This window comes from Strix uralensis, chromosome 5 (genome assembly GCF_047716275.1).
Source record: "Strix uralensis isolate ZFMK-TIS-50842 chromosome 5, bStrUra1, whole genome shotgun sequence".
Classification (NCBI taxonomy): domain Eukaryota; kingdom Metazoa; phylum Chordata; class Aves; order Strigiformes; family Strigidae; genus Strix; species Strix uralensis.
Window position 1 is genome coordinate 44,771,103 of NC_133976.1, and position 21,776 is coordinate 44,792,878.

The 21,776-nt window shown below is 36.7% G+C and overlaps 1 protein-coding gene across 6 annotated transcripts in view; it reads left to right on the top strand.

The window, feature by feature from the left end:
- SYT1 (synaptotagmin 1) overlaps positions 1-21,776 on the top strand; it is a 364,659-nt gene that overhangs the window by 226,959 nt on the left and 115,924 nt on the right. For all 6 annotated transcript variants that reach the window (XM_074870647.1, XM_074870649.1, XM_074870645.1 and 3 more), the window contains one exon: positions 5,142-5,330. In XM_074870647.1, coding sequence (XP_074726748.1) covers positions 5,159-5,330 — 172 coding nt within the window. In that variant the 5' untranslated portion in view covers positions 5,142-5,158. The remainder of the gene's footprint in view (positions 1-5,141; positions 5,331-21,776) is intronic.

Here is a 21,776-nt window from a genome sequence, read left to right on the forward strand (position 1 = left end):
ACTGTGAACCATTCTATGCCTATTCTATATATATTCTACATTTATTAGATATGCAGTGAATTTTAAAATGTGAAATAGGTTAAGAAGACTACACAAAGATTTGGGTATTATTTGGATATAACTCATAAGATAATAGGTTTTTCAGTATAAATATTAGACTGAAAATCTTACAGTAGTTCATTTTCCTATGACAATGAGTTTAGATTTGGTCATCATGTTAGTGTCTTTCAGTTGTTTTTCTAAAAATATTTGTTCCTATTTTAAACAAATTCTGGAGACTGATCCTGAGCTCATGTCTAATAATGGGAAGATTTGTTGCTGGTCTAGGACTGTGCTGTAGATAACTCAGTCCAACTAGCTCCAGCCTGTTTCAGGACCTTTGGCAGGACACACTGGCATAGTCATTTCTAAAAGCACCCTTGGGCTTTTTGGGGATAGATTTAGGTGCTTTATCTTGTTCGTTCTGTCAAGCCAATGAAACTATTGGTGTGGTATTAGTAGCACGCATTGGAAAACAGTTTTAAAGAGCCGATGTACAGCTGGGATCTAGAAAGCGTTAGTTATGTTTTACATATGGCAGCAGGAGAAATGACTTTCCTCCACTAGAAGAGGTGCAGGAGTGATTCTGTGGGGGTTTTCTGGGACATTTCTTGTGCATTGGTAGCAGCACAGACAGGACACCTCAATTGCCCTACCAGGGTTCTTCATCAGAACTTTTATCCCCATGAAATGTTGAGCCTTTCGCATATCATCTGTAAAGCAATACTAAATATGGATTGCATTGTAAGCCTTTGTGGTAGTGGTGAAAAGGCTGTTTGATATGACATCTTTACCCTGACCTTCCATTCTTCTGAAAATGTACTTACAGACCTATCTGTATAAAAACCCAAGAAAGTCTCTTTTCTGAGCTTGTCTTTTAAAATAAATGTCCATTACTGAAGCTAGAAAGATAGCGTATTTCATTAATAGGAAGATGAATTAGTAAAAATGTATTATTAACATCCCAGAATACTTAAATCTAGGAAGAGATCGTTTATTGTAGATATCTTTAGACATTCTGGTAATGTTCTCATCTTCTTAATGATAATTATTTTCATCAAAAACAGTATAATGGAATAGGGTAAATTTTCAGTCTGGTGTCAAACCTTTCACTGGTAGTACTGCATCCTTACCCTGGGCATATCAGCACTGAAAGCTAATAATTTCTTTCTCTTTCAGTGCACAGGAGCTGTAAACAAAAATGACAGAGGAACACAACTGATGTTAACGTAGTTTTTTTTCTTTCTTGGATAAATTTTGTCATTACATTTCAAGCTGGGTATAACTGCTGAGGTGAACATGTTTAGGATGCTGAAAATATAAGCTGTCCAGGAAATACCATTTAACAATATAGATCCAAACTTACAACTTTTCAGGCTTATTGAGGTACAGTGACCAGCTCTACTACAGTTACAGCATTAAACATTGAACAAATGGTGATAATTACTTCTGAAAACTTATACAATTACTCATAGTAACACTATGTTTGTATGTTTTGAATAATTTCATTAATTTTAATTTCTAGTATGGCAGAAAAATTTGAGAGGCAGAAAGGTAAAGGACATTTTTCAGGAAATTTCTCATTGGCATGGAATGATTTGGTCAGCATGGGATGTCTGACCTATTTGCTGTCTCACTCCACCCAGTTTGTATTCAGCTCTGATTTCCAGAGTCTACTCCATGCTTTGTAATCATCCATGCTAAAGTCTTTCTCCTCTTCTTTACTTCTCTCTTAAGAGTAGTTACTACTTTACTACTCTCTTAAAAGCTGCTTTCCAATGGACTCTCACCATAAGGATCCATACCAGCATACTAAGGCAGTCAGCCAATACTTTGTTCCTCCATAAGGAAATCTCTTGCTTATGAATCTCCATTTGTATATTACTCAGATGCTTCATTTTCAGAGGAAATCAGGTAGAAGTGATGTAGAAGTTTGAGCTGTTACTCATTTTTGCAGAGGGAACAGTAAGGCTCTAAACCCCTGACCTCACCAAGGGTTCAAATCATCATCTCTAGATTTTCAGTCAACACTTCCCTGCTTCTGTATAGAGACAACAAGCATTACGTTGAAGTATTCTATGTATTTGTTCATTGTTTTGTTTTACATGTCTTATAATGATTATATGGCACTAGTATGGATGGGCAGTGGTATACCAACGATTTGGCATGCTCAGGGGATATTGTCTATGCTGCGTTTTATAGAAGCATATAAAGTAAATTGTACTTTTATGTATGACTACGAATGTACTTTTATTTATGGCTGTATGTTGCACATGAAATATGTAATGTTTCAGTATAATCATCTTGTGAATACTGAATTGAAAATCATAATTGAATTCTATGACATTTCATTTTTTATGAAATTTTTGCTTTCAACTACCATTTCATAAAGGACGAATAATCTGCTAGTATTATGTAGATCTTTACCTTCAGCAATGCACTGCAGCATTAAAGTAACCCCTTTTTTTGTAAAAGGCCAATTTAAATCTAATTATTCAGTGCTCTGCAGTCTCTAATAATACCACAGTGTTTATACCATTATTGTGGAAAGCTGCAGCATTGCAATAATAGAAGCCATTAGATGTTATCTCTGTAAGGGAGTGGGCATGTGCTCTTCAGAAATTTTTTTACTGGAGAAAGCTTTTTCTGAGACAAGATTCTTTTTCAGCTCCTTCACATCCATTCAAAATATCAAGACAGTGTCACTGACATGTAAAGGTCAAAGGCTCTGTACCAAGTCTCAAAGCATTGTGCATGCCTCATTAGATGTAGTGACCTCTAACTGCATTAGGACTCTACCAAGGATTGTTCCTGGAGTTCAGAGGAATACTCTGATTTGTTATTTTTTCCTTCTTTTAAATAAATGGAAGTGTAACGCTTCAAATTTGTTCTCGTAATATATTTTCAAAATATAGCTCTGAAACTGGAAGCAAATAAATTACATTTGCCTTAATTTTTAATTAGCTGAAAGTCATCACTGCAAATTGTGTCTTCCATTACAAAATAAAATAGTCAACTGCCAGGCCTGAAATAATTAAGCAATATATTATAATTAAGCAATTTAATTTTGATTTAATTATGATATATCATACAACTTTTCTTCTGATTTAACTGACATTCATTGACAGAATGCTGTAATGTAAAACAGCACTAATGTTTACAGCTGATGGCTCTGCATGTTTTGCTTCATAGTATTTGGCATTCATCAGAGCATATGGAAAAAGTCTTCTAGTCTGGAATAGCTGGCACATTATTTCATACTAACCAAATTATGCACTGCATGTTTTTCCCGAATGTTATTTTGGGAGGCAAGTGGGGAAATCATTGCAGACATCGAACTTGAGCCAAAGTTCATGGATATTAACTGGAATCTTTCCATCGACTTCGATCTGCTTTAGATAGTGTACTGCTCCCATGTTGTTACGGGCAAATAGATAAGACTGTTGCATGCTTATGAAATATTTATGGAGCTGTATCATATACATATTCTGTGTCAACATCAACATGATTTTATATTAGGCTAGAGACTGTGAGGGCAAAGGCAGAAGTGATGGGCAGGCAGGGAATACCACTTCGTTCAGTGCTGCATCAATAAAATTGCTGCAAAATATCCACTAAATTTTTTCTTCAGAAGAAGGCCAACCCCCTATTTAGTTAATTTTTTTTTCATTGGATGACGGTATTGGAGAATGGTTTCTATTCCAGACTACACTTGTGTGCAAACCCCTGTTTAATGACAGGAATGGTGAGGGTGATTTTAAAAGGTTCGTTTTGCCGGCAGTTAGGTCTGTGCTTACAGGTCTTCATGACTGCAGGCTCGTAGAAGTAAAGTTGAAGGACAAAAAGGCAATTCTCTTCTTGATTTAGTGATTTGAGCACTCTCTGCAACATCCATGAAAACAGTCACATAAGGCAGAAAAGCTCATGATTCATTGTATTGCATGCAGATGCTCCTATGCCCCTTTAATCTTGATGTGTTGCCTTTTTTTCCTATGGTGATATTTAAATTTGTCAGTGAAAGGTCAAAGGCCAAATGCATTTTTGGGCTGAGATCAATTTTACACTCAGAGCAATAATGTCTGTTTGTTATCTCTCAAACCCTTTCTCCCTCTGGTTTTTTGAAGGAAAACTGGATGATTATTCAGATCAGTAATATTTAGGATGTGGCAGAAAATCAGAACAGTGTGTTCAAAACCAATATAAACATTTCAGCCAACCTTCTGGTGATACTGAAAATGCTTTGTGCATGTCATCTCACCTTCAACCCACTGGCCCAAAATTCTTTGCTTTATAATGTATGCTAAAGTAAAGGTTTTGCAAAATGCCTGTTAAACAACTTGAAATTAAAAATATGCTGATGTGGGATTATGCTTGTGACAGCCTCTGAGACATTTCAATATGGCTGCATTTAGATACCCTACAGATGTTGTGGCTTCATGAATACACCAATGAGACATCTGAATAATTTAAGAGAATATTGTCAGTAGCAAATGTCACATGAAAATAACTGGAAGGAAAATTGCCTTTGATAAGTGAAGATAAAAATGGATGCAAATCAGTTTCTGTTTAATATACAACTTGTTTAAATAGGAAATAGTAGGTTATTACTTTGACAGGACATCTTGAAGTGTTTTTGTTATATCCTTATCACTTCATTTATTTTATATAGAAACTTTGGCCATGATCCACACCTCTCTAACTCTCATGGAAAAATAATTCTGTAAATCCACTGTGAAATTTGTACATAGGGAGCAGTTATTATCCAATTTGCTTATACATTCAAAATCGAAGAGTAAAGCATAAATCTGCATGAGAGTTTTACAGGAATTTTGAGGTTTCAAATTCAGCAGTTCAAAATGCAACACCATTGGAGAAGAATTCTAAGCAATAAAATGATTCTAGCTGAAATTAACCCTCTAAAAGACTTTTCTCTCTTGTCTAATAAATATTTTATGAAGAACATGAAGCAATATGCTGATACAGTCGTAATTTACCCAGTAAGCATAATCACCAAGTGATATTCTGCCTATTTAGTCTTTTAGTGATGAGAGATCCATTTCAATGATTTACACATAATCTTTTGGGTTTTTTTATTCCAACAGCTTACCTAGGGGTTAAAATGGTGAGTGAAAGTCATCATGAAGCCCTGGCAGCACCGCCAGCTACCACAGTAGCAGCAGCCCCTCCAAATAATGTCACTGAGCCAGCCAGTCCCGGAGGAGGGGGAGGAAAAGAAGATGCATTTTCTAAGTTAAAAGAGAAGTTCATGAATGAACTGAACAAAATTCCACGTAAGTAAAACTTGATTGATTAAAAAGCTTCTGTTGGTAGATTACATTTAACTTGACATTTTCTTTGACATTTGTTTAGACAATATACTAAATGTTTTCTAGTCAAAACTAGAAAAATCAGAAGATAAATCTGGTTTAGTAAGCTCCTCAAAATTAATTGGAGTAGAAAAAACAGGGTCGAATGCATATGTAATTTGAGTCTATTCTTGATATGTCAGGTTATCTTGGTAATTTTTACTGGTTAATTATTGCTTAACCATCAAAACTGGAATGGCAGAACTTCACAGTGACCATAGGACCAATAAGCAAAATATTTCCTAACAGTAACGCTTAGGGGTTTATGTGGGGATAAATGTGTGGGTGCATATTACCTTAAAGCAAAATTTGGCCAGAACTCATAAATATTGAGAAAATAAGGAAAGTGTATATCTTTGGGGATTAGAAAATGTAGAAAAAGTGCAAAAATGTCTTTTTAACAAGGAAATAGCTGTAATACATCAATAAAGTATGAAGATAGCCATGCTTTTCCACTCAGTACTTCAGTTAGATCAGCCACTGAACATTGTTTGCATGAGTTCCTGTACCATGTAGAAAACTTTAAAAGTACCAATGTATCTTTCTGTGAAGTCAATAGGGTTAAAGTCATCAGGGTTCTTTTGGTCTGTGCTAGAAAATATTGATTCAAAGGAGGCCCTGGGTTGTTCACATTTGTAAAAAAATATAAGCATATTAGCTTTTTGCTGTTGTTTATGATAATACTAGAGATCTTGAACGTGTTTGGTAAGTTTTAGTATGCATACAACTGGTATATACAACTAATTCAACATTGTCAATGGTGTTTCACATAATAAAGAAAAAATCCTTTTTGTTGCTGACAGAAAAATTACCTATTGATACAAGCAGATAATTCTGGCACTTTTGTAGACATGAAGGTGAAGGCTGTGTGTGTATGTGTGTTTTAATTGCAAGTATTAGAGAATCATTCAGTCTTTAATAAGAATAAATAAATGTAAAGTACTTTCAAGGAAGTATTTTAACATATGTTAGAGTTATTTTTAGAAGGTTATCATTTGTGTAAAGAAATGTTGTGTAACTGATAAAGACAGATAACAAATTAGAATATTAATCATTTTTTTAATCTCTGAAATCTCTGTTGGCAATCTGGTAGATGCGTTTTTTGCAAAATTGATAACAAACAGGTTTGCTCTGTCATTCAAAATTCTCACTTCCAAAAATAGAGGTGTTACAGTGGTAAGAAGTCCATATGTCATTAGTTTGGTAATCTGCACAGTCCAGTGCAGACCATGCTGAAACCAAATTGCCTGATGATATCATGGGAAAAACAAAACTACAAGAAGAAAAAGGAAGCAGAAAAAATAAAAGACGACACTGAGGAAGAAACAGTCAGCATTTGAAACATCTGTCTTTTAATTTTTATCTCGCCATGCTATATAAATGAGGTAGATGACACTTTTATGTAGATATTCTTTTATTTTTAAGCTTAGATTTTAACATAGCAAAGGTGTGAATGATTTCCAATATGAGGAGCTCTGTAATTGGTAGGTCTAGGAAAAGGTCTGTAGATAGAGAGGAACTTTGAATACACTCCTGCATACTTTTTTAAAACAATGATGAAAACAAGTGGAAAGTCCAATCTGGAGAATCTTTCCAGATTGGACTGAATAAAGCTTTTGGGGTTTTTTCTATTCATGGAAAAAAAAACCAAAAACAAACCATCAAAAAAACCAGCTATTATATGATTAAGATGCTTACTGATAAAAGTGTACTAGGCCATAAGACAAGTCTTATTCATTATGAAATACATTATAGTATCTGTGAAACGTGGTACCTTATGCTGACAGTGAGACCAGAATGTATTTCCCCTATTTTAGAAATCTGGACTCTTATCCAAGATCATGTAGTAATTTTGTTCTGGAGTGGAGAAATGAGCCTGGAGTAGTCATAGATCCCATGCCAATTGTCTGCTCTCCTTCTAGAGGCTACAGATGTGATTGGATCTTCCCAGCATCTCCATCAAATACTGAAACTGTTTAACATGACATTCTGCTGTGTATATTTTTTTTTTTAATTTTGCCATTTCAAGAAGAAAGTTGAATCTTCATTGTACTACAAAGGGGCAAAAGGCTTGGATGTGGTTTTTTTAAAATACTTAAATATGAAATAGTGCCATTGACATGTTGGAGCATTTTATATCCCCAAATAACTTTTGTTTTCCCCATTTTACCCAAGAACAAATCCTACATGAATAGACTGTAATTGACAGGTCTGTATGTGTTTCTCATTTATAAACTAAGACAAACAGATTACCAAATAAGTTTAAGTTGGCTGTTTCCAAAATATTGGGGACAGGAGGGGAGAGGAGACCTTACTTCTCTATTGGAAGATTACAGCATTTCCTTACTCTTTTTTCGGTTTATGTCAGTAGGGAGTTGTCAGTGAGGTGTTGTTAGCCTATTACAGAGCTGAGGATTTAATTGTGGTAGAAAGGTTGTCAGACCTTGCCTCTTACAGCTGGTTGCAAATTTTTTGAGAATCTCTCTTAAAACAGAGCAGAATGTATGTTCCATCCAAATCATTTTTATAGTGCCTTTCTGGGAATTTCTTGCTGTGTGAGAGAGAATAAATATGGTGAACAGGCCCTATTGGGACAGCACAGATACCTGGGTCTAAGAACACTCCCAAGAGCATGGACCATGTTTTTCCTCTGGTAGATTCAAACTGAAGACCTGACCATAGTCAGCAGGTTCTCTAATCTTTGCAGATCAGTGACAAGTCTGTTTTCTAGTTCATGTACTTTCTGATTTAAAGGTCCAAAGGTCTTGTGTTAATCTCCATGTGACAGAGAAGGCTTTGAAAGCTAGGTAGTTATTTCAAGAGGATTTTTTTTTCAGTGCTGTGTTGTCTATGTGCAAGAGAGAAATATTTAAATGTTTTATTTGCCTCTGCCTAAGATGCATGTGGATGGAAAATAAGCCATCGTGATTTAATGAATGTATAATAGGATAAAATGTACCTGTACTGTGAAAAAGCTCACCTGCAATCAACTTAGTTCGAGTAGTAAAAAAGCTGAGCCATAGTAAGGACTAATTTATATATGGTCTTCTCTTTCTGGTTTTCCATAGAAATTACATAACATCATGTCATGCTTATATTTAAAAAATCCATTCAAGAAGTGGAATACATGATGACAAAAATAAAGGTACAGGAAACTACACCCAGCTGAATAAATACTGTTCCTTCCATGTGGCTTATAAGAGAACAGTCATCTTTTTAAAATAATATGTTTTGCAGAACACATAGAAGTCACAAGTTAAATAGTCTAGACATACTTAACTAACTAAAAATATCAGAATTCCCATTAAGATTTCACTTTCGAAACTACAAGATAGGGCCCGTGCAATTTAAATTATACTGATGTTTCCTCCTGTAATATATGCACCAAAGAAGTCTTATTTTGTCAGAAGTGGATGAATTTAATAGAATGAGGAAATACAAGTTCCAAGAAGAGAGGGCCCATTTGTATTAGTATACATTTACTTCAAGAGCAGTGATGCAGTATGTAAACCCAGTTAAAATTTTGATTGATACAAGCATAAATTCTGTTTTTTTCATTGATTTGTATCTTTTTAAAGTAGAACATACTCCACATTTTGTAGCAGGAGAGTAGGCTTCCAAAAGCACACAAATCATTCAGAATGGTAATGTCCTAACATATATTTCACTCCGGATAAAGCAAGTGGGATCATTTTATTGCAATGAGTCATACAATTAAAGTGCAAGAATCCTGTAAGGTTACTGAGGCATAACTGTGAAGAATTTTTTTCTCCGTTATGTAAATCCCCACATTTTGGTTGTTAGTGGCTGATTTGCATAATCACAGTACAGTTGTTTTTCCATAACTGCACTGTGTGTAAAAGTCACTCTGTCTTAATTGGTTCTTATACTTTCTATCCCAATTTATCTTTAATCTGCAGAATTTTTAAGCTGTTTACTAGAAGGCAAAAAAGGCACCATCTCGGCTTTTACATTCTGCATTTTAAACGTAGTAATTCCAACATCTGAAGAAGGGAGTAAAACAAAGCAGATAAAATGGCACTTACACTTCTGAAAACAAAATTGCATTAAAAGACTTCATAAGATATATTGATTCTTTCCTTCCTCCCTCTTACTTCTCTTCCATCTGGGCCTTTGTCTACAGGCTAGGAAAATATCTGCCATACATTTTCAGTAAGCAAGTTCTAGCAAGTCTATGGGAATGCAAGACAGCAACAGCTTTTGGGTGGAGAATTTAATGTCAAGATACCGATACTAACCATACACAAATAAAACTTAACATCAATCAGCATTAGTTTACTTAATAAACATCTTTGTAAAAGCAAGATGATCTTGACGTGTTTCCGAAGAACACATTCCTGTATGAACAGAAGACCTCGTTCTGCCAGCAAGGTAAATAAAACAGCAAAAATCCAATAAAATTCCAGCATACGTCTGACTGAATAATGATATGCTGTTAATGCTTCTGTTATAATCTTGAATAGTTGTAACAGCTCAATGCATTGAATCCAGGAAACTATCATTACCTCTTTAATAGGAAGTTATTGCATATTTTTAATGCTCTTCGCTGTCTTATATTGTAATTGGATAAAAAGTTACATTTCTATACCAACCTTATTCTGAAATGTTTGGCTGGCTTGCAACTCCGTTTGGCCTCACTAGCTGGTGCTCAAAACCTCTAAATTTGATTCGCTATGTACAGCTGGCTGATAATCCCCCAAACCAGGAGCTCAAAACTGTATGATGATTCAGGCTACAACCCGATGTTCTATGCAAACTTGTTTCACATTCTGTTTGCAGATATTCAGCAAAAGGTGTATTTCCCTCTCCTTGGCTTAGTGAATAACTGTCAAAACAAAATGGGACTGGAGGCTGTAGAGGAAACTGTAATAAAAAAATGTAAAAATAGCTGTAAGACTCAGGTCTGGTTTAATTCTAAATAATAGCTTAGTAAGCTGCAGTACAGAGTTGTAGATATATTTGGGTAAATTAGCAAATAAAATAATTCTGGGTTTATATGTTTAGCCATTTATGTTAAAGTTTCATCATTCAGCAGTCATCCTAGACACACCTCATCATTTCTTTCTCCCTTGATGGTGTCTGCTGTTCTGCCCCTATGCTTTTCTTGATTGACCAGCTGAGGTTGTATTAAGAGTTCTTATTACCCTCTATAAATGGCAGTAAAGCTCATTTCTTAATTTTTCATTCTTATTTGGCATCAAGATTATCTAGGAGATATTATTGAATTTTGTCTATTATGAGAAAAATTAGGATTTTGTGCATGGGATCTTTCTGAAACTTATTATTTATGGAGCTGCCAGCTTGATCATTTGCAGAAAATAAATTCAGGCTGTTCATTTCACTGCTGCTCCTAATGGTTCCTGGAGTACAGGTGTCACTGGCACAAGGAGGAGAGGGCACATTCTTTTCAAAGTTCACAAAAAACAAGCAAAATGCTGATAATAGAATGCTTTCAGATTTCAAAACTGGATTAATAGTGAGAGACAAATACCATAAAATCAGAATAAAGTTCTCAGCAATAACTGTTATTTATATTTCCATGGCACAAACCAGTGTTACTCACTGCCTAAGTTATTAGGTTAGCCAGAAGAAAATTGAGTGTCTGTTTCAGAAACCTTCCTGGCTAAATATAAGGCAAGTACTAGCTGCCTGCCTGCAGAAGATGAGGACTATGTATAAATATGTTCATATATATATATACATGTATAAACATATACTTGTCAATACAATAAGCATTGATCTCAGTTTAGGAGCAGTCTAACATTGGCAAACTCTGTTTAGGTATCCTGACAAAGAGGACTTGTACAGAGAGATTTAGAGGAGAATACAGAAAGAAGTTTCTTGATGTTCAGGGAAGTCTGAAGAACAGTGCTAGAGAAAGTGGGAAGGCATAAATTCAAGTCTTCTTGTTTCCCTTCCTATCATCAAATTATTGGCAGTTGCTCATGCCAAGCAAATACATGCAGCTTTACACTGGGGAAGAAACAGGGGAAATCAGAAATAAATATTTATTTTGTAACACAGAACAAGTACAAGAAAGAACTATTACAGTACAATAATAGAGGGGAGAAAATCATTATTTCTAAATATAACAATTTAAATGCAAATCTCCCAGAAGCCCTCAGTCCCAGGGTTCAGTGATTGCATGAGAACTTCAGCATTTTTTTTTTTTTTTCATTAAATAAAACTTTTTAGATCACCTGCTGGTAGGGAAGAGCTTGAAAATACTGCCCACACATCAGGAGTCCTGAAAATACAGCTTTTAAATCCAAAGTATTTAAATAGATACTGAGGGGTGGAAGAATGGAAATGAAAAGCTCATGAAGCAGAACGTGGATGAAAATCTTGTCTGGAAGGAATAGCATGTGGTCTGAGGTCCTACTGAATTACACTCTGTTGATATTTTAATGATTGATTCTATCATGGAGAAAATTTTTTAAATCCATAAGTTACTTTCATATGCCTCTGATAGGCTACCCTTAACATGTCCTGTGCTTAAACTTTTGGATCCATGACAGCTGTCAGTTTGATCCTCATACAGGACTGAGCTAGGAACCTCAGGCTGCTAGAAGTACAAGCTGCTCTAGCATGACCCAAAAGTGCTGCTGCAGACCATAGCTAGATCCAACACACATGCTCACCAGGAGGTTACACATCTCCTCAGATCAAAGCAAGCTCAACCCACGCATCTGATGCACTTCGGTCTGAGGGAGGACCATATGCCTACGCTGGCCATTATCTTGGCTCCTTGGACAAGCCAAGGAGGAAAGGAGAAGTCAGGAGAGCAGATGCCTACAACTTGAACCAGAGCACCAGAGGGAGCACCCTCCATCCCCAGCATGGGGGAGGGAGCCTGTCACATGCTAAACCCATGTCCTCTTCTGCAGCACCTGCAGAAGGCACTGTTCCGTCTGCAAGGAAATACTGTCTCTTGGCCAGAAGCTCACTGGGAACATAACGGCAGTGTCAAACAGAATACACATTATTGAATACATGTGTCTGAAGCATTGTTTTCAGAAACAGCAGTTGGTTTTGAGTTGTATAATCTGAAAGAAGGGGAAGGAGAAGCAAGTTCTCCTGTAAAATACATGATGCTGAGAACATTTCAGCAAAATGTAAGAAAACAAAAAGCCCTATTCAGATTAACTTTTACAGCCATGGGGATGAAATTCATCTATAGCAGAAACAGGGGTGACCAGCTACCTTTGGTTTGGTGACAGGGTTTTAACAAGGGGTACCAGAGTACCCCCAAAGGTCTCCTCTAGCACATCACTGTGATTATTATTTTATATGTTTCAACGATTCTGGTAGGCATTTTATTGCACTATAGATATGTCAAGTTGTGCCAATGCCATATAAATTGAGTAGAGAATTCAATTTACAAGCAGAAAACTGAACATGGTTGCTGGATTCCTGTCAGTACTGGGAATGTATCTTAAAATTTCATTACCCTGTGTGAGGGAAAGTGCACTAAAATTATGTTTACATGCATAAAATAAACACAGTATTTGCTAGTCTTTTTCAAACATACCTGCAGATGAAGTGTCTGTAGAAATTACCCATTATCTCTTATAATTCAGTTTGTAATCTTGCTCTGAAAATGAGAGTTCATGGAACGATTGTTCTGAACGTAAAATTGAGAATACATTTAAAGATTGATTCTCAGCAGCATACTGCATACAAGAAAAAAAGCACTTGGGACTATGGTTAATAGATTTGCTTTTTTAAAGTATGGTATAAATGGGCAATGAAAATAGAGGAGTTACCGTTAAGATTGATATTCCATCCTTACCTTATCTACTTGTGCCTAGGCACTGTGGCAAGCTATTCTCTTGCATTTTTATAAGAACCAAGAGTAGGTAATGAAGCCTCTGTTATTCTGAGGCACTGTTGTAAGTTGGCACAGCTGAAGAACAGAATGTCATTCTTTGTTGTTATTGTTAACTATTCTACTTAGAACCAAGTGAGTTTGCTGCTGAGAATTATCTAAACTAAAGTCTTCTCCAAGGGATTATAAATATATAATACCCTCATTTTGGTTGATACATGTTTTTTAAAGTATTGAAACCTTTTTTTAAAGAGACAAGAATTCCTTTGTTGATAATGAAGTGTTTAAGATATCTTGTTATCAACACCAGATTGCCAAGGTGGGTGCAGTACTAAGCCACTGACCACCAACAGGAGCTTTCAGGAAAGCTGTAGGTCCATAGCATCCTTTCTTGCATTTCTTTTATCTTTTTAGTCTTGGTTTGTATTTCAAGCGAGACCTTGATCTGGTCTAGAACTGAAAATCTCTACTGCTTCCAGAATACGTAGCCAGTTTGCAAGAGCTATGGAGGTGGCCTGAAATCTTCAGAAGGATCTTAGTATGCGTAGACTTTGCTCTGACTCCGCAGAAAGAAGCTGTGCTGCTGAACTTGAATGACTGCCTCATGAAGGCTGAGTTCCAGCTGGCAGCTGAGCGAGCCATCTGCCTGCTCCTGTGCAGGTTTCTGAATCTGAATCTAATCTTAATTATCAACTTCAGCAAGAGCTCCCTAATTTGCTCACAGCCCCTATATCATCTGGGGGCATGTTTCAGTACTGTAGCTGGCACTGTTTCCCCATTGCAGTGAGAGATGCCAAAGTGAAAGATGAGGTTTGTCCTTTCAGATGGGAAAGGTATTTCAACCCACATCTAAAAAGGAGCTCCAGAAATGCTCAGGGTTTCTACAGTTAGCTTTTAGGAACCAGGCTCTGGAAGTCAAATTCACAAATCTGAGTTAAATGCCTTGGTTCTCTTCAGAACAACACAGAAACAGGCAGCCCAGGTTTATCCAGAAGGAAAAACTGGAAGGAGATATGTCTAAAATGGTAGTGGTCTCACAGACTTTGATATCTAGGAAGAGCCCTAGGTTAGGGCCTTACAATGGACAGATCCACAGCCTGAAAACACTTTCCCTGGACTTAGGGACCTGATTTCTCTCACTTTGAGAGCGATTGTTTCACTCTCTTCTGTCAATGTACAATGTGATGAAGAGCAGGGTAACTCACTGGACCAGAGACCTGACTGAAGGACAGCATATGCATTTTGCTGTGAAATGCCGTTGAACAAAATAGACAAATAACACTGGGTATTTAGGGCTGCTTACTCTTAAACAAATATCCCACAGTAGGCTACAGAGTATGACCCCATGAATCCTGAATTTCTTTCCTAGCTGTTCCTGCAGGAAAGGCAGATCCAAGTTAGTTTTCCAGCTTGATCCCTTGATTTCCTTTACTCTCAGTAAGACCGGGAACTCAGGTATTTTAGGCTGCAGCCTGAATGATATTCCTTAACCTTTGCGGACAGCTCCCAAGTTTTCAGTTTGAAGCAACCACACAAACCATTCGAGACCATGGAATAGGGGTGGCAGTTCCTTGAAGAGGAAGGGAGGAGTATCCTAAAGCTGGTGAGCTGCCAGTAGGACTGAAAGTCATTTCCACATGAGAAGTGTTCTCCCTCTAGAGCTGTCTCAGGACCATCCCCCATATGGCTGTACCCCAGTGGGGAGGAAACCTCCAGGCATCAGATTATTTTTACTGAAAACAGTTTATGAGAGGCAATACATTCTTCACAGAGTCAACAATGCTGATAATTTTTATACCTTTCTCACAGATATTTTTATGGTCCTTTCTTACCAGAGTTCATTGAATTTTCTATTTTCCTTCTGTGTTATTTCATTTATGTATTTATTAACACTTTCCTCCTAGACAGAACTCACATGAAAAAATTGACACAAGCAATATACTTGCTAACCCAACGTTCAGCCTTGTTTCTTCTTTAGGTTTCAAACCTCACTTCTCCTCCAAAGCCAGCTATTTCATCATGTTTTCTAAGACCTCAGTACCCAATTTTCAGCAAACACGTGCTCTAAACTGGAATATAACTTTTCAGGTCTCAGCTCCAGGGTCAGTTACTTGTTTGTAATATGCTATGGGTGCAGATTTACTTGCAGCATGAGCAAGGGAAAGAGGACAGAGGAAGATAAGGCAAGCTTACTATTCATAAATTTCAGTCAAGTATAGCATTTTAGATTACAACTCAGTGATGGTAATCACTTTATAGGAAACTGTTCCAGAATACCAATATTGAAAATCTCTTGCCTCATGAAATATTTATTGATGAGTTTTAAGTCCTAGGACAGTGGGGTGGCCAAGATGAAAGAAAATAGTATGGGGGGTGGAGAGGACCAGTGGACAAACAAGAAAGCTTAATGTTACCTGAAGCCAGGGCATAACATTAATGATGATAACATAGCATGAAAAAATGTCAAAATTGACTTGACTATTCTGAAACAGCCATGCATTCATTTAACAGTGATTGTATGGTACAAAAATACTTATGCACACTGCTTTTCTTGATATAAGTATGTAGGAAGAGACAAAATGAAAGAGGGAAACTTTACAAAAATCTTTTTTCTATTCACTTAAAGCATTAACTGAAGTGGTTAAACTGTGCAACATCCTTGATTTGCAACAGTTCTTTTTTGTTAGGAACCTACTGGCAGCTGGGCTTTGATTCTGCAAAGTGCATGGATCTGTCCAACATTGCTGCTACTTCTCACTGCCACCTAGAATAAGAAAACTAGTTATAATTTTATAATGATAATGACAAGAAACATTTTTACTCTGTTGAACTGAATATTTATCCCAGTAATTCCTGGTAGAAAGGGAACAGAAAATACAACCTCTTTAAAAACAACCAATCCCCTAAATTGTGTCCACATTAGGTAAAATAATTTGTGATACCACATCCCTGATGGCATAGCAATGCTAGCTGAACCCTGCGTGCGGGATAAGTGCAAATTGATGAACAAGTTTCTTCTTGTTTTCAAGTCTTTTTCTTGACTGACCTACACCAGTCCTGTAAATAACCTAAAAGGCAACAGAAGTACATTCTTACTTGATATAGCCATGCAAGTATAACATGGGTATGCAGGCTGAGTTCAGGTACTGAAATGATACACAGCAGATTTTAGAATTTCAAAAGGTTTAATCCAGTAAAGTACTTAAATATGTACTAACCTTTAAGCTCCTGAATAGTGCATCAAATTAAATTTGTTATACACAAGTGGTTTGGAGGATCAAGACTGTAAACACTTACATTTCTAATACATGCTGCAATTTACCTGATGAACTGCTACATTAATTCATAATTTAACATAAATTAATTTTACTTTAGCTATGGTTATTTTAAGTTTGTAACTCTACACATGATATAATGTTAGAGACATGTACCACACACACATATAGTGGTAGTAGCAAATTTCTTTTCAGACTTTCATAAATATCAGTGTAACTTTTTTTACCTTCCCTTTCATTTTAGTAGGCTGCTTGCTGAGACTTGTACCCTCTTTTGTCACATGGCTTATTATCACCACACATTTTCATAATTGTTGTCAAAAAAAGACAGCATTTGGTGCAGTTGTTTAGTTTAAATGATCAGTATAGTGCTACTTTGAGATCATTTGGGATGGGGGGAACTGAGATTTTCTGATGGAAGACGTTGGAAGAATGTAATTACCTCACATGGGATTTGGGCCAACCTTGAAAACATCCAATTTCCACAGAAGTGATTGAGGTTCTTTCCATTTAGTTTAATGAGAGTTGGATGGGACTGTAAGGCATTACAATCCCGTTGGGAAAATCCCGGGGGATCTTTCATCACCACAAAAGCTGAGGACATTGGTTTTATGCTTCCTCCAAAGTACAGCAACCCTTGCATCAGCATGCCTCCACTGCTGTTCCCCAGCATTTCTAGCTCAGGGGGAAGCAGGCCACCACGGTGCCACTTTCTGTGCCTGAGAGGGATCCAGGATACTGTCAGATGAAGTTGTTTAGCTTTCTTCTGGGTTTAGGTCATCCATGAGCTTTAGTGAGTTGTTCAGCTGTTTGGTGGGTGTACTGGAGCGCTGCAGCAATGAGCAGGGAGCGAATGTGATGCCTCACTAAATTCCTCCCTCCTTTCAGCTTCAGTGCTGAGAAGCAACTCAAAGTCAGCATCAGACTATCACAGGGTTCAAGACTTTTTCAGTGGCTGAACCCCAGCAGTACTTTAATACTTGCAGACAAAATTATAGGATTGCCTCCAATGCTACTGATAGTTCTCTGAGCAGACTTCTTTAATCTTTCCCCTGGTATCAAGGGGAATTATGAAGTGCTAGGAGCATACATTGTATCAGTCATGTATGCTAAAATGGATCACTTTTAATAGATTAGCAAATGCTATAATGCCTCTCTTCTTCACAGTCGATCTTGCTTTGGTTTGGTTTTTGTAAGAGGTAAAGTCAAGCTGTAATATACTTATGTCAGCATAGGACTAAAATAAATTATGTCCATGCTTATAGTTGTTGGAGAGTGTACATACCTTCCAGTTCCCAAACTTAATGAGTCTATACCCAAATTGTGAGGATGTTGAATTACAGCAGTTTGTTATTCATTCAGCATTGTCAGAATGAGGGTTGGGAGCCATTAGGACACTGAAGTGTCAGTGAGGATTCTTGATGTAGCAAAGCAATGCTGCTATTCCCTGTTTTCCAACAATATTTTATGGGGCAAGGAAAATAAAGGGGTTTTGCATCAGTGTTGTGTTTGTAATGACATTTGGGGAGTGGAGAATTGAGAGCTGTAAAATATCTGTGTTCCTGTCCTAGGGAAACTTAAAATTGCCTTTTCTAAGGTAAAAATAATAATCAGTGATTCTTTTTCACAGGAAGGTGCAACATTTGCTTCCACCAGACAGATGACCATTAATGACAGTATATGTCTTCACAATCTCCATGTCAGTAGGTCTGATGTTCTGAGAATTACTGTTACAGAGTATGTTGATGAGCTGTATGGCTTGTAGGCATTAGAGGTCATGTCCGTGATCTGAAAGTAAATGATAACCAATCTGTGACTTACAACTCCAGTTCTTCTCACCATCTTTCATCTACTGCCTCTTTTCCTTACTTTTTCCTGCTTCCCTCATCACACAGCACCTTCTCCTCTCATTTATATTTCCTACCTCTCCAGAAAAAAAAAAAAAAAAAAAAAAAAGTTTTGCCATGCTAAGACTTTCACAGAGAATACAGTTACAGGAGGAAAGAGGAAAGTTAAAGCCTCTGAATTTTTTTTAACATATGGCTGGGAGAGGCATAAGGCTTCCTGCCAGTGCTAGTCTGTGCTCTGTTCTCCAGACTCTCTGCCATAGGATACTTTTGATGAAAAATAATAAATATAAAACAGCATTTCTCTACTTTTCCCTCTACTTCACACAAAGCTTGCTAAGGAGTGAAAAGCATTCAGCAAACATTTTAGCAAAGCAAACTGAATACTGATGTTTATTTTTTAGTAACTTCAAGACTAATGTACTGTAAAATGTACAATTTTTTCTTGTCACAGTGGCAGAAATGATGAGGGTAGGACTTGCTTTTTGCTCAAGACTAACAGGGCTCCTGTCAGTGGTTGTTCTTTACCCCATAAATACGTTGAACATTTCTGCACTGATCCATGAACTGGAAACCTCATATCCCTGCCCAAGTGTTTCCTAACTGCTACTATCTACGCTACTAGTTGGACGAGAAACATTTTTGGAAGGAGAGTCAGAAGAGAAAAAAGCATGTTGCATATGATACTGCAATGTCAATGGCAGTCAGCAAAATTGTGTGTGACCTCAGATAAGGATCAACAGTTGAGACAAGCCAGGATAATTGGCAGCATTGCCAAGTTTAGAGAGAAGGCAAAGGAAAACTGGTTACAGTGCTGGCTTCCAGAAGGTTATTTCCTGGCATGAGCTGGCTCAACTTGAAGGCCAATTAAATAAGTACTAGCCACTTGCAAGGGGTATGCCTGTCAGAAACTGCTTTCATAAAGGGATAAAACAGCTATTAATCAAAATATACTCTACATGTTGGCCATAATTAAAATACTTTGACTAGAGAGCTCTTTAATAGGGTTTATTTTGGGGTGGTATTTTTAAGTCTTCAGTGGTTGAATCTGTGGAAGCCACTGCAGAGATACTGGATCTCTAAGCCATCAGCAGTGAGGTAAATGGCATTTAGTTTTGCTCCAGGAAAGGATTTCATCTTGCCTCAACTGTCACCTCTACCATGATGTGCCTGAATAAATATAACTAGCTTCACTTACTTCAGCGGAGTCTCCTGGGACAACACTGCCAACAGAAGTTCTTTATGATTTGGGATGGGTTGAATGCTAGTCACAGCACAAAAATATTGCCTTCCAAGCTCACTGCATATTGCAGGTGATTGAGACAAAAACTTTATCCTTATTAAAGGACTACTTCACCATAACAATCAAATTTATTGGTCCATTTTTACCTCTGCCAACTGCACTTCTCATATACTATACTGTTCCTGTATGTAGCCATAACTTTGGCTCTGAAGCTCAGTTGAAAACAGGTATTGATGAAGTCTTCCTTTTCCTCAGCTCAAGGACAGACTCCTCACCACCGAGCAGGAGTTTTTGACAAGTCTGATCAGAAACACTCAAACTGTCATCTCAAATTAAGCAGAAGTTATCTACTTGTTTCTGGAAACCCTTTTTGAGATTTCACCAAATAAGTCCTAATTTTTCTGCATTGCAGAGTAGTATGCTAGAATCAGTGATCAGAAAGTAAGGCAAATATTCACAGATCTGTTTGTGAGATAGTTTGGTCAAATCAGTATTGTTTTGCTGCATTCCTTGGTTATTGAAAATATAGCAAAGGCAACACAGGGTTAAGATTCAAATTTTATTAAGTGTTGTGCTCGCCAATATAGTTGACTTCTAAGTCTAGAAGAAGTTAGAAACTTTGCATTAGATGTCCTATGTTGTTTTTTAAAATAATTTCTCTCTTACTGTGTCTTGTATCATATCTGGTTTTTACCATATATAAATTACCATTCTGTATTTATGGTGGCTTAAAACTTTGCTAATCTAAAGACAATTCATGGGTGTCTGAGCCATAATAAGGCATTCATACATTATAAAAGCAGTTTGTCTTATGAGTACTGTATGTTGAGCAGACATAGGAGAAACATGTCATCAAAGTAATACAAGAGTAATAGTAAAGTTAATAAATACACAAATAATGAATATATAATGACTAATTAGTAAATTAAATAATACATAATAAAGAGTAAAATAAGTAGATACAATGTCCTTAATGCAGTGTATGTACAGCGACGTTTGTAACACACTCTAAAAGCTCCAAATTGCACTGAAATCAAAATATAATGTAAAAATAACAACATACTTGACAGTCCCCTTTTCATTCCCTAGGAAATGTATGATACCATAATAAAATACAACATCATGAAAATCTAGATCTGCATAAAATTCCCTCATATAAAGTTAAATGCTTTTTATTTTGAACTTTTCTTTATGTTACATATTTAGGAGAAAGAGAACACTTTTTTTTTTGAAGTCTCTGTTACCCTAAGGCTTTTTAGTGTAGTGCACAGCACTGTTAACCATTAGTGCACATATTCAGAAAGGGGGATATTCATTCTGCTGCATGGGCCTCTGTGACAGCCTGTGCAGCGCATAAACCTTAATATAGGTTTTGAAAGATGCCTTTTTCAAGCTTCTAAAATTGGAGTAAGTTTCACACCAGCATATAGAAAAATACCATGAAAATGACTATTTGATTAGCAATTTCAGACTGACATTTCATTTGAAAATTAGTTATGACTTACCAAAATATCCCTTTCCTATGAATCACCACACTTATCTTTCCGAGGTTAAAGGAATGCTGTCAAAAACATGCAATGCTTTTTTCCTGTGTATTAGTAAGTTCACCTCAAGACATAATCCTGCAAACATTGTTCAGCATAGTTTTGTTGAAATTAATGGAACTGTTTGCAACTGAAAGGACTCAAATTGGAGCTCTATTTGTCTAGAAATATCAGGCAGCAAAGAAGATTGCTTTAATGGGACAATTTTGAGAATTCTCATCATTTGTGATTTCTTTTTGATAACAAAGTCCTCTATGTACATTTTTTCAAACACCAGACCCAATTTTCACTATGGGATTTATCTGCCTTATCTATTGATCTTTTTCTTGGAGGTTGTATTTTCATTCTTGGACCTAGTGGGCCCACAGTGGGGCTAAAGAAGGAAAGAGAATGCTGATAGTGTTGTCACCGATTTTATTTTGTAATAAGGATGGTTGCTAAGGCACTATCGTGAGAGGAGGAATAACATGGCTTGTATGTTACACAGCCTAAAGAAGTTTAAACCCATGTATCTCACTCACCCCATAGTGAAGAGAGAGAGCCTATGGGCTATAGGTTAGACTACATGGAGAACGCATTACTCATCCCCCTCCCTGAGGCTGATACTCTATGG